Source organism: Apteryx mantelli, chromosome 17, assembly GCF_036417845.1.
Source record: "Apteryx mantelli isolate bAptMan1 chromosome 17, bAptMan1.hap1, whole genome shotgun sequence".
Classification (NCBI taxonomy): Eukaryota; Metazoa; Chordata; class Aves; order Apterygiformes; family Apterygidae; genus Apteryx; species Apteryx mantelli.
In genome coordinates, this window is record NC_089994.1 from 12,553,047 (window position 1) to 12,567,240 (window position 14,194).

The window sequence follows — 14,194 nt, forward strand, 5'->3', positions numbered from 1 at the left end:
GCCGGCACGGCATTTTTCACGTGTTGAGCCAGCCCACCTCCGCCAGCAAAACTTCAAAATGCAGACCAGGTCTGGCCCACTGTACTTCTAACATGGGAAACCTCACATCTGTCAGCGAGTTTGTACCACCCTTGAGCTTCCCAACCAAGAACACTCAGAGTCTGCTTTTAACACCATCTAGCCATCCCTGGAGCCATGAGGCCCTCCGCCAGCCCTTCTCCCGAGGATTGCAGGCAGGACAGAGGCAAACACAACTCTGGCCCTCAGGGATATGATTGCGTGAGGTTCAGAGGAGGGCAAAGCTCTCCTCCTGCCCAGTCCACGTCTGAGAACCTGCAGCAGCTTCACCCACACCAGGTGCCATGTTGCTGGAAGAGATCGTAAGAAAGGCTCGGTCATGGCACTCCCTGAAGCAAGCTGAGAAGCCTTGGCCCAGGGAAACAGAGAACAAAGCAGACCAGCAAGAACCCCAAGGGAGAGAGAAGAAAGTTCACTCCTTCACCCTTCCTCCATCCATCACACCACCGGCATTCCTCAGTGCAAAGAAGCCAAAAGGCAGCTTTCACCAAGAGCCTTTGAAAACAAGCTTTCGGCTCAGCGAGCTGCAGGAATGTCACGCTACTGGTCAGTTAATATTCTGCCCTTCAGAAAAGTTTTCTTCATTTCAGGTAACCAGAGGAAAAAAAAAACAAAACCAAAAACATCAGTTCAGATCAACTCTCACAAGACCACCAGACTGTGGCCAGTCTGGTCTGAGCACATGGCTTTGCTGAACAGGCACCCGTGGTGCCTGGGGATGGTGGTCAGAAATGAGGAGGGTCACCTTTCACCAAAGAGGGGTATGCTGTTACACTACCAAGACTTTGCTTAAGTGCAGAGAGCTTGCAGTCAAATCACCAGGGCTAAACCCTGAACTAGTGACTATTTTCAGGTCCCTTCTATAGCAGGCAAGGCTAACTAGTGTCATTAACGTCACCTTCTTTCATAAAGGCTTTTCACATAATAGACAACAACAAACTACTACTTCCTTGTGAAGAGGAAGACAACTTTCAGGATCCAAACCCTAAAAAAACTACAGAAGACACAGCATCAAACCCAGCCTGAAATAAGATGTTTGGTAATTTGCACCAGATGACAGCAAAAGCCGAGGCCTTATTTCAAAGGAGCAAGCAGGGAGACCATTAATAAGTACCGTACCCTCTGAGCTGTACTTACAGGAGGCGATGCCAGGTGGGAAGTAGAAGAGCTGCTGGAGGAACTACCAGAGCCTGAACTGGGATAAGAAGGCATTGGCACAGAAGCAGCTAAAAACAAGGGAGAGAAAACAAACCAAAAAAAAAAAGTTGTCAAAATTTAAGAGCAGTCAATAACAAAAGGTCTTTTTCATCTTTTCTCATCAGATTTATCTCATGTACCAGAGGATGACAATTAATGGAGAACAGGAGTAAAGTCAGCATTCTGTCCAGTTATCAGATTTGCAGATTTGTGTTACAGCTGACCTATAGTTGGTGAGATGGTTTCTGCCTAACAAGCCTCCAAGGCATCTTTTCTGTACATCTTTCCCTTCATTTGCAAAGTGGAGTTCTTGATGCCCAAAAAGTCGTTTGGGCTTCCCAGGCCGCATGCGATGAAAAACACAGAATTAGTTATTCCACAAGGAAATTGTTTATTGTTTCCTATAACCCAACGCATTCTCCCTGGGTCACCTCTTCTGCAATTTGAAGAAGCTTTGCTTGTTTATCTCTCCTTGTACAGAAATTGTTCCACAGCACTGGTTATTCTGGCATCACCTTTGCTTTATATTTTATTGCTCAGGATCAGAATTGCACATTTTATTCACTTTATTTTTGAACTAGTTTTTGTAACCCTCGCAGAGGCAGAAAGCTCATCCTGAAAGGACCAGTTAGCATTGACCTTCAGGCAGAAAAGATGATTAAGGCACCACAGGAGAAAACAATATTTAACTCCAAAGAGTTGTGCAAGTGAGGTTCAGTAAATAATTTAGAAGAGCTCAGCTCAGCTGAGGAGACGAGTCAAAGGTAACACTGGCTCTTTAACAGACTACTTTGCAATATTTAGTGGTTCAAATTCCCAGGTCTCCCAGCATGATACTGAATGGTACAGAAGTTGCAAAAAGAGTCTTTTACTAGGCAGCTCAAAGTCAAATTATACTCTCCCACCATTTTAGTATTTTAATAATATAAGACAGAGACCAAAGGCAATGCTTAAGTGAGGAGAGGAATGTTTTGCTTTGCTTCTCTTCCATTGCGCTGGCAGAAAATTAGAAACTTGTACCAGATTTCTAACTTTACAGAATCTGTTCTAAATGACTCCATGCTTAATGCAAGGAGGGGTAATAATACCTAGAAAGAAGGATGCTTCTGTTTGAAGTAAAGCTACCTCTGTCACTAATTACATTAGCTACTACAAAAGGAACCAACTCTACTTGACCAGCTAGAAAAATAAAAGCACATCTCTTTGCAGTTAACTGTTGAAAGTGTTTTAGTGATAAAAGAATAGGAAAATATGCCTTTTAATGAAAGGTGTTACAGAATCTTTTCATTCAGTCTAAAGAGGGCTAAATGACGACTAGATCAGTGTCTCCTGGCACAAACAGGGCAATCAGCTAGATACTGAATTCCTCAGTCTGACAGAGACACAACAAGATCCAACAACAGGAAAACAAATCCAAAGTGTAGACTTAAAACAAAACATGCGTTTTTAACATATGTAATCAACCACTGGAACAGTTTAGCAACGGTCACAGCGATCTCCTCCATCCTTTGCAATGTTGAAAAAGAAAGCTGAATACTTTTTTCAACAAGCAAGTTCTGCTGCAAATAGGAAATGATCCAGTGGAGCCCTGGGGCTTCTGCGATAGTAAGTGCTAGCACGACTGCTGCTTGTGACCCATGTACAGTGACATATACGCATGCACACACACATGTATAACAGCAAGAATGGGAGGAAAAAAATACTGACTGGCAGGAATGGCTCTTCAAGATATATATGGGGGAGAAATTACAGTTCTAGGTAGAGGCCCACCCCATTACTTGCTCTGCCACGCATCTTGGCCTATCTGCCTCTCAGCTTAGGCCAGCAATAAGGAGTTTCATCAGAGGCTGAGCCCATCCAGGGAAGTCAGGCAGGTGAAGGGAGCAGAAACTGAGATAGAGGTGCCCCAGAGGAACACGAGAAGCCAGGTCAGATGAAGGGTAAGAGGCAAAAGCACTAACGAGCAGAGAAGAGGTAAGGGATGCCTTCCCATGCTGTGTTACAACACATTGACAGTGTTCACTCGCAGCAGTTTTGCGAGCTAGGTCCACACACAGATTTCTTTCCAAAGCTTTGCAAGAGGCTGCCTTTTACCCTTCACATCTATCCTATGCTGGATTTTGTGCCATCGATGGGACCATGCTGTTAAAACACACTGCCTTGGCTCTGGTAAAGGAACAGGGGCTGTGGTACCTGGAGATAGGAACACTGCAGGACAGAGGCTTGGCAAGCTGCATCACCAGCAGCCCAGGGCTCAGCCAGATGTTGCTTTTCAAGCACAGCTGGTTCATAATTTCCACAATCAGGGAACAAACCCAGGCATCCAAGAACTTGCTTGTAGAATGGAGAGCTCTGTCCTGCCTTTATCTACCTATATTTGATCACAGAGATACCCCCCCAGAGTCTACAGAGCAGTACCTAGTACCTTCCCTATATATTTAAAACCAGAAGTCTGATGGGAAAGTCTCCCCATTTTTATCCTGTGAACGGCTACAGAACAACTCCATTATATAGACAGCCTTTCCTATTACACAAAGGACTTTTTAAAAAGAGGTAAGTGATTTCTGAACTGTAGTCACGTATCAGCTGCAATATTTGCTTCACTGTTTATTTTTTTCCTGGAATTAGTATTTTCATTACAGTCATGTCAGGTCTCTCTCAAGGTTCATTCCATCCTATTTTTGATTTTGTTTATTATTGATTTAAACCTGGCTAGATTTGAGTCTTCCATTTCTGTCTGTTTGCTTTGGACAACTTTCCATTAATCGAGGAGAAAAAAAGACAAGCAGGCAGACTTTTCCACTATGAAGTGGAACTCAAAATTATATCTGCATTAAGCACAACTTTAGATGCAATCTGTTTAATCATATTAAAGAACAGTAACCTCCCCAAATCAACATTGTAATAGGGGGAGGTCCAATTCAAAAGATCCCATCACTAGAAACAAAGCGTTTGAGTCCATGCATGTAGAACAGTGAGGTTTGGCTCTGACAAACCATCTCTGACCACCATATGCCTGTTGGTGCATTTTTTGTGGTGTCAGCCATACAGGACAGCTTGAAAGCAAGACACTTGCTTCCATCTTCTCCACACACCCAGGCACTCCCAGTTTAAAATTAAAAAGGGTGCAAACACTTGGCTCATCATGTTTTCAGCTCAAGTCTGAATGCAGGGAATGTTAAGATGAATTGTAGGCCCCCACCCAAATCCAAAAATTGCTGGATTGCAATTGTAATGTAAATAAATCTGTTCTCATAATTGCCCTCTCCCAACTTGTTCCAGCAACAAAACAGTCATCCTGTATGTTGCATAACCAATGTCAACTGGTTTCAAAATGGGAGAGCTAAGAATCATAAAGACAAGCCTGTGTCCCAGCTGCATAGATCCTGATACAGGACTGGATCCTATGCAAGAGCAGTTGCACTCTATCACATACACTCCTGCAAAATGAACTTCTGACAAATCTTTCTACAAGGAACTCTAAGTTATCTTAAAAATATCTGAGCCTCAAACTTTATATATATATATATATATATAAGGCTTTGTTTGGAATCCAAATCCAACCCAAACACTGAAGGGATGCACTTTTGTGATTATCTGGATTCAATCAAAACCAGTCATCAAAAGTCACTCTTAACTGCAATCTGACAAGTCTGACAAGGCAATAGTTTGAGTGCAAAAACGAAAGGCACTGGTTTGAAAAAAACAAACTTCCTTGCACTTTGAGTAAAAGAATTGCACCATTAAAATCTTTTATATGCAAAAGTTATGGTCATTTTTTGCTAGTTTTTACCTGAGCATTTTATGCACAATATGGTTATAAAGATGATAAAAGTCAGATGTTCCAGACACTGAACCATTTCACTGGCATTATATATTACGCTTATGAACAACAAGCGTTCACACTATATATTCTCTTGAGTCAGAGTAAAGGAGATACTAGTCTACCATTCATTAAAGACAAGCAGAAAAATCTCCAGAATATTTTGCATGGGTACCAAATTACATTGTGTTTACCGAGGGAAGCCTTGCGCAAGCATCTAATTATGCCTTCTTATGCATTACTGCTGTAACACTACCCTGTGCCACATGCTGATCAGAGACCTCACTACAGACAGACGACATCAACTAGACAGTGTATTTTAAAGACTTTATTAATATTTTTACATATCTAAAATACATGTTTAATCACTGGTACAAAACCCACAATATAAAATATAAATAAACAAAAAGTCATAATTTAGTGTCTTAGTTAATAAAGTTAACAGAAGTTAGTCAACAAAACTCAAGGCCTTGAACCACTCTTCAGGCTAAATCCTGTGGCAAACAGGCAGCTTTGCAGTACACCCTGGATGTCAGAAGACTTAAGTACTTGATCACTAAAGAAATGAGATGAGAGGAGGGAGGACAGGAGAACAAACATCCCTCCAGACTGCAGAGGACAGGATGTGCCTGCCAGAAGTGTTGCATTTGAAGATTGACGAAAACGTCGATTTTGCTAAGTGTCTTGAAAAACATGACAGTTTGTTTAAACTGGGGTTTAAAACCCTCCAGGCAGCTTCAAAATTATCCACTTAAAATCTTGGAATTCTCAAACATCATTCTCCTGAATTCCAAAATTTTGTTATATTAAAAAAAAAACTTCCTGCATAATTGCACGAGATGGTGTACCAAGATATATCAGAACAGAATAAACAGTTTATGGCTCTTTATTTTTAATCCCTGTGTTTTGACCAGATCTGGATCAGCCTTGATGGGGCTCAGAAGCCTAGGTTGTGTTCTCAGCTCTGCACAGCGGTGGCAACTCCTGTTCTGCCTCTGCTATCCGAGGGTGAATCTGCCTGCAGGGGTACAGGCCATCACGCTCTGGTTGGACTGCAACCTGATGTGGAAAGGAGGTGGGTGGCTCACTAAAACTGGCTTAGGACCTAAATGCACCTGCAGTGCAGGCACATCTGAACTGGAAGCTCCTCTAGGCAAAAGCTGCACAGTGGTCCCCGAGTTTAGCTGAGGTCTTGGTGCATTGGTCACTTAACAGCTACTATGCTGAAACACAGAAGCTGGTACGGATTACCTAACAACCTTCCTTAAGAGAAACTTGCACACCCAAATGTTACTGACTTAAGTCCTGCTTTCACTGAAGTCAGGGTAGTCCAATTATCAGGTCCCTGGGAGAACAAAAATACAACTGCACACCGTTTCTCCCCCCAACTCTCCATTACAGGCCTGAGGATGCCGACAAACAAATCCAGTCTGAGCATGATTCAGATGCAAATGCCTGCCCCTCCTCCTCAATCCTTCCCACGTTCACAGTGCAGAGCCACACACTTAGATGAAGCAGCACGATAAACTTTCGTACTGGTCTCAGTTCTGCATGCAAAGCCAGGGAGCTAGCCCCTGAACAACTGTAACCTTGTTAAGTCATTTACTTCATCTAAAACTGTGTAAATATTAAGCACGCTACCACGTTAAGCAGTGTCCCGTACATCTCGGACGAGTTCTAATTGAGATCACTAACACAGATGTTTCCTGACACGCTGGCTCCTCTCTAACCTACTTAGGAATCAAAAGACCATAATTTCCACATTCAGCCTTTCTCATCGAGGGTCTTCGCTGCACTTCCCAACTTCCCAGAGGCCTTCATCTATCACTACCATCTGACAGCAGCAGAGACCTCCAGAGCAGACTACTACTATCTTCTCAAGTAACAAACTTCTACCAGTGCACAACAGCTTGAAGACCTCCAGCAATGAAGAGATACTTCTCTCACATTTTTGAGATCAGCAATGGTGTCTCCTGCCTGGAGAGGGCTCCAGGTTGTGGACACAAGCCTGGAGGTGGGGACCAACAGGGCAGGAAAGAGGTCTGGAGTTAGGAGAGTCCTTACCTACCCGTAAAGGTGCCCTCTTTATTGGGCCTTCACCCCATGCTATTAACTTTGGTGCAGCTGGGGGCAAAGGCTGAGCTAGGAGAACAACCCTCTGATCATGACGGTGCCTCTGGTTTCCACACAGTGAAGGTGCAGGAGAAACTGGAAACTGAGGCCAAGTCAGGAGAATCCTTTCCTGCTTGCATGGGGTTTTCTGTTCCCCAGGCCAATGAAGCAATGGAGCAGCTGGAGGCAGGAGATGAGCTGGTGGGCAGGCAAGACAGGGCTGAGGCAGTCCTTCCTTGCCCACAGGGTGATCAGGCTTTGAAGGGCTTTTACCACACAGCAGTGGCATAGCTGGTGCTGAGAGCTGGGCTGGCTTAGGAGAAGTCCTGCACAGGCAGAATCCTTTCCTGCCTGCAGAGCAGCCCTGTTTTACAGGATTAGCCCCATATCTTGCTAGTGCAGCTGGAGATAGGGGCTGGGCCGGCTTGCAAGCACACCTAAACCAGAAGCGTCTTTTCCTGCCTGCAGGATGGTCACCTAAATACACAGTTAAAAGTTTGTATCAGGAACAACTGAGAAGTCCTGCTCTGGGACCACCAAGGCGTAGGCAAGAGGTTGTCAGGTGTAACAAGGGTGTCAGACAAGGGGGCATCCACCACAACATGCATCCAAGAGAGGCTCCGTGTTCAGAAAGCATCGAGCATGCTTCCTCTGAAACATCCAGCCCCTGTAAGTTGGGGTCCCCAAATCAGCCACTGCTGAAAACCTTGGCTCTATCATTTATTCAGGAGATTAAAGGCCCAGAAGGATCCTTCTAGGAGGAAGGAGGTGACTACATGCAATTCTACTAGACCAAGTCTCTTGGCCAGAAGAATATTATCCCATACATTGGCAGCAATTCTGTATTGTTTTCTACTGAAAACAAATCTCTGAATCACAGTATGTGCAGTAGGAAAATTTCAAAAATTTTGGTTCAGAAGAGGAAAGGAAGGATTTTCAACGGAAATATGTCTTTGTCTCAGCCAGTTCTCACAGAACACCCTAAACAAACCCCTCTAAAACAAAACTTAGCAGATTTAGCAAGAATTTGGAGGTAAATCTTGAAACAAGATTTGGTAACTGGAGCCTGTCATTTCACACAGCCAACCCAAGGTACCACCTGGCCTAAAGTCATACCAACAATATTAGTTTTCCTGCACACTATTCACTACCATTAATTGTCTTACAGATGTAGATGAAAGACAAGATCATGCAGCATAATCCTGTTTACCTACAAGCATCCCCACTGGCCAAGCACTTCAGAGAAAGCAGCTGAATATATTTCAAAGCTAGATTTACTTCTAACTTTAAGCTTCTAAATAGCCCCCAAATCCTCCCTTTGAAGATAATTCAGCAAAATTAAATACATTTGTTGGCAAAACCTGGACACAACACTGATGAAACCTCAATCCATGCTTAAATAACCCAGAGAACAGAGAGGTCTCTATTTCTTTTTGAACTAGAAGCAAAGACAGACATGTCACAGTTCAGAAAGAATAGTAATTAAAATGCAACACTTACATTTTTTCATAGAGGCACTTGCATCCAAGAATGGGTGATGGAAAAACTCATCTGGAAAAAAAAATAAAAAAATCAAGAACAATGACTCAGTGAAAGGAAATGACTATAAAAAGTTTACAAAGCAGTTTAAAAAGCATAGCAGGTTACAGTATTTTTACAGGGAAATTTTTTCCATACAATCTAGTCAACTTCCATGGCTAAGTGACTGACTGCTATTGCATGTAGTACTGGTCTAAGAATACAGCCTTGGGACTAGATGCAGGACCTGCTCAAGAAAAACTGAAGGGAAATTATTTGGAACAACAAACTGCTATGCAAGTATGAAGGAACAGCGTCTCCTGTGCTCCCAGCCATCTCTGCAAAATCAGCTTGGAGGGGGGGGGCAGGGGACAGTAGATCAGATGGGGCAGTTACACAAATGAAGAAAGGGAGAAAAAAACCTTTGTCAAAAGCATGGCCAAAGGACATGAAGGTTTGAACCTTGGGACTTACCACCAGTACTAATGGCTTTTCCTTCCGCACAGGGCCTTAAAGACCTCAGTAAGATTTTGCTGCAAGCTACCAACCTGGGCTGCCAGGGAGCACACGCTAAGTTAATTAAGACTGCTCCCCTGTCTTCCAACAGCTGCGTTACACTTGCAGGAATGGGAATTGGTTATTGAGGGCCAAAGATGACTGGGAATATGTTGAGAGCTGGCATTAGCATGTCTGTGCAGCTGTGCCAAGAGGCAGAGATGGAAAGCTCTCATCAACAAAAGGGGAATCCTAAACAACAAAGCAGCACTAAAAGGAGTCAAAATCCCTGGCTAATCAGGATGGCAAGTCACCTTAATTGCAGGGATCCAAGAGCGCTATATATTTAATCACACCAGACTGCTACTAATTCTACAGAAGAGGCATGATGGGCAAAAGAACTTCCACTGAGTACGTCTCCATCATACACATAGCTGAGCCCATATCGCACTTAAGGCAGAAATGGATTTTCTAACAGGCTACCATGGAGTTACGAGCCCAGAACTCCCTTTCTTTTACACTAGGCACAACAGCCATTTCTCCGATCACCGTGGGAGGGTATTCTACCGATCCACATTGAGAAAAATTTCTGTCCTGGCTTGCCTGAGACCCTTTACAGGTTTTCATGCCCTCACAGTAGCCTTCCTGCTCAACACTCCTCTGTCTTTGATCCAGCGCAGTTCATCACTGACTCCTCTCCAATCTTGGCCAGCAACTCAGTCTTTCAGAAGCATTAATCATGGATCAACACTGATTATTTAGCTAGTTAGTGGCAGTTCAACTTGTTTTCCCAGCACAGATTTCCTGTTGCAACACCAAGTTTACAAACTTCAGCATTCAGTAAACAGCTCCTCTTTAGCCAATGAGTTTTCCTGATTTTTTTTTTTTTTTTTAAACTTAAACAAGCCCTCTCTTCCCCACTCCTCCTTGCAGGGCTTCACAGAGTACTGGTTTGGTGTTCAGCACAACAGAAATGATAGAAATCTCTGGCAGGGAAGCTGGAATCTCCCAGATTAGATCTGCTGTGGATGGAGAACATCCCTACTCCGATGGGAGCTCCTCGACTGCTGCGTTTCCGACTTCTCCTTCAGCCCACTCCTCTAGACGGTATCATCCCCTCAGCTGAGCTGATTCATCTGGTTACACAGCAGCCACGGAGTGGGTGGAAATGACCATTTCTTTCATTGTTCTCCTTCCCTCCTCCAGACTGCTTATTATTATTGCAAAGCAAAATTAAACAACCTTACTTATAAACATCAGCAGGAAACTTGCCACTCGAAACCCTCCTGGCTGTCCCCTAGATAATCTTGAAATTGCAAAGACCTCTGCTTCTTAGTAGAATAGCAGCTGAGATGAGCAAAAAGCAAATGAAGTTTCAGCTTTGTGCAATGCTGGCACATGAATCCCCTAAAACCTGGGGGGAGCTCTGTGGAGGGCACTGCGCCCATCTCCGGAGGGACTACAGAGGGCCTCCAGGAACAGGTAGGACCACCACCCCTAGCTTCTCCAGGAAGGCTGCTCTGTAATCATCCCTGACCCAGAAGCATACAAGAATCTTAACTGCATAGGGTACGGAAAGGTAAAGGACCACTTAAAGACACCGACCATCAGGCAAAAGTAGATCTTTCATAAACAGCAGAGGTGAATAGAGCAGTCCATGGTTAGTTTCCTGGTGGAGAGACAAAGCACCTGTCTGCTGGGAGCCATCTAAGGGAAGAGGGAAATCTGCCTTGGGCTAGACCCTGAGCTGCTGCTCTACATTAACACTTTGGGTATAACCAGCCAGAGACAGCAGCTGAAAATATGACAATAGCTGGACACAGGGAAGCGCTCTCATTTAAGTATTGCTACTATTTTTGCAAGAGGCATAATCTAGAGGACTCCCAAGCTGACACTGTCTAGGGAAAGGAAGACGAGTCCATTCAGCATGTGCACAACAGAGTCTCTGAGCCCTCAGGAACGCAGAGGAGTTCAAGACCTGGCACCAGGAGACACCAGGGAAAGGAAAACAGTTGGGTAGTTGTGTCACAAGCAGGGAGGAAGCTCGGATGCTTCAGGAGAAGTGAAGAGTCAGAGGAAAGGAGGGAGCAGTCAATGAGGAAAAAGGATGCAACTGGACACTGAGGAAGCATATTGGTTTAAGTCAGTCGTGGGTCTGGTGCTTGCTTGCCTCTCAACTCACAGGTGTTTTAACATCACATGGGATGTCAGACTGAGGCTGCCTTCTATAAGGCACAAGGAACATCTCAAATATAGGCTTCTATATAGAATATATAGGCGAACTCTCTCTGAGAAACAACTACATCTTACAAGGAGGCACCAATCTGTACTGGATAGAGAAAGATCCCTTGTGTGATTAAGGGCAGGCAACAATCTCAGTCCAGCAGGATGTGCTGTATCTGTTGTCCCCAGTGAAATCAAAGCATATTATCTCAACTTCCCAAGTATTAAGAGACACTGACTCATGAAGTGAATTCCCAAGAAGCATAAAAACAGCTTATAGTGGGCCAAAAAGGTTTACTAGACTCAATTTTTGACAGCAGGGAAACAGGAACCTTAAATACAATTTCTTTTGTAAGGTAGAGCAGTGTGATAGAAGATGCAGAGATCCACAGCCCAGATAGAGGAATTGCAGTAAATAGTGAGGGGCACTTGTATTCCAGTCAGTCTGCCAGTTAGCTTCAACAACTCCCTTTTGAAAAGGCTTTTCTCATTTCTGCATCCTAGTAAACGCTAGTCCTTTACATTCAGCGTTGGATAATTACGATCAGTCTCAGTTAATACACATACTTGTTTTACCCAGATGATAGTTTCCCCAGAAAGGCTTCCCTGATATCTCTAATCCAAAAAATAAACAGAGGCTGCAAAACAATTTCTCTTCAACTAGCAGGTGTTGTCCAACCCACAACAATCTACCTGAGCAGATAAGCAACAACCTTCCCCCCACCTCCAAAAGACAGAAGTATCAAGTCCTTTTACACCACAAGTCTGACTTATTCTCAGAAGAAGGGAAATGCACCTGGGCAAAAAGTAGCAAATCCTATGACTTGCTGCAATATTGCCCAGCTGATATTTAACACAGATCTGCAGGCTTCAGCCACAGCAGCCTTGTTTCAGGAAAACCACCTAAACAGGCTTGCCCAGTGCCAAACCTTATTCAAGCACTGAGAAGCTGGGGGAGCAAACTTAGCTGTTCTGCCACTGGCGCTGAATAAGGGAAAGCAAAGCTGTTCACTGCTGTTCTCTTCCTCTGCTCCTGGTGGCTGACACATGAACAGGACCAACCTCCTTGGTGAGAGACACTACTTACATCCTGATTTTTACCTAAGAACAGTCTAGTCTCTATCCTTGTCCAGGGAGGGGGAAGACAGAGTTGCCTTTAGATGACCTGGTCCTTTAAGAGACTCTAAGAATATTTCCAACTCTGCCTGCTTGCCCCTAAAACATGGCTCCACTAGTTCTTCAGACCTTTTGGCTTAGCTAAGCACATCTGGAAGAGGCTACCAAAACCAGAACTGCCTGGCTCCTATTGATTGTTCTCAGTCAAGAAGGAATTAGTCATAAAAAAAAAAAGGGGGGGAGGGCCCTTAAGAAGGAAGTCTCCATGCCAGCCAGGTCAGTGCAGGGAGAGCCAGGAGACTGCCAGCTGTGAGCCCTGATGAGCACCAAGGCATCCTTCCACAGGAACCTGGAGGAGGGAAGGGGCCGCAAGGCCCTGGCTTGGATTATTACTGCAGACCCAAGGAGAGGGAGGATATCAACTGAACTATCTATTAAATGGATGCAGCTTGCAGCTTTGGGAAGATATTATGACAGAGTAAGAACAGGGGTGCAAAGTTACATATTTCACCAGGTAGCACACTTAACGCAATAGAAGTTGAGAGAGATTACAAAATCAGAGGCCAGGAGAGGGAATGCAGGCAGAAAAGCATTTGCCAAAGGCATGCCAAATCTCTGGGCTTACAAAACTTTATTGGAACCAGCACTGACCTTTCGAGCATATAATAAAAACACAAGATAATGCAACCTTCCAGGCAGGTGAAACACACATGCCACCAATCTGGATGCTTTAGCAGCACCAGCCACAACTATGAAGATTTGTGCAGTGCAATGGCACAAAAAGGGGAAGGCAAAGACAGGCAGCAGAACTAGAACCAGAAGGGAGTCTCTTACCAAAGTCCATGCGGTCCTTATGATTGCGCTGCAAAAGGCCCAGCAGCAGCTGCCTTAGGTGGCTTGATGTCTCTCTGGGGATGCTAGGATTAAAAACAAAAACACAATAAGAAAGTCTCAGCCTAATTCAGCTGCTTCTACATATTCAAGAGGGCAAACTGCAAATGCAAACTTGCTTTGTGCCTGCTAGGGTAGGAACAGGAGAAGTGCTCACTGGAGACAGGCTGAACAGGAACACCTCTATTTGCATCTTTATTTGCCTTTCACTTCCCATTGTCATCATTAAAACTATGGCTAATCTAGCTTTAAGGGGCCTCTCTCATGAGCACCTGCAGATCCTTCCCTTCCATAGTGGTGCCAGTGTCATCTGTCTAGTACTCAGCTAAGTCCATTCAATGTAAAATATGTTGCACAAGATAAAATCTGTTCTACTCATTCTAATGAGAATAAGGAGATCATTAAAAATGAAGCAGTTACTTAGGGGAAGCTTCCAATTAAGGCATTGGTGGTGAAGTTTATCACCAATTACTACCATTTTATTAAGGCATTTATTTTCAGATGCAGCTTATATTAGACCAGCAAGTGACCTTTGTCTATTTGCTCCCTTGTTATACAGTGCTTATTAATCGAAGGCCACTAAGATCAGAGCATCTGCCACCCAAGCAAGCTAAAATTAGTGCTGCTATTTCCCCACTCTGCAGTAGAGCAGAGAAGGAAATACACTCTTCAGTGACCATCACAGCACAGAGGAGCTAGTAAAACATTGCTCTCTCCCTCGCCCCACAAGCAGATGGGGGA

General features: G+C 44.1%; 1 protein-coding gene across 3 annotated transcripts in view; it reads right to left on the minus strand.

The window, feature by feature from the left end:
- Window positions 1–14,194, minus strand: part of ULK1 (unc-51 like autophagy activating kinase 1) — an 85,168-nt gene that overhangs the window by 29,547 nt on the left and 41,427 nt on the right. For all 3 annotated transcript variants that reach the window (XM_067307299.1, XM_067307300.1, XM_067307298.1), the window contains exons 11-13: window positions 13,397–13,479; window positions 8,711–8,761; window positions 1,216–1,304 (exon numbers count right to left, since the gene is read on the minus strand). In XM_067307299.1, the coding sequence (XP_067163400.1) occupies window positions 1,216–1,304; window positions 8,711–8,761; window positions 13,397–13,479 (223 nt within the window). The remainder of the gene's footprint in view (window positions 1–1,215; window positions 1,305–8,710; window positions 8,762–13,396; window positions 13,480–14,194) is intronic.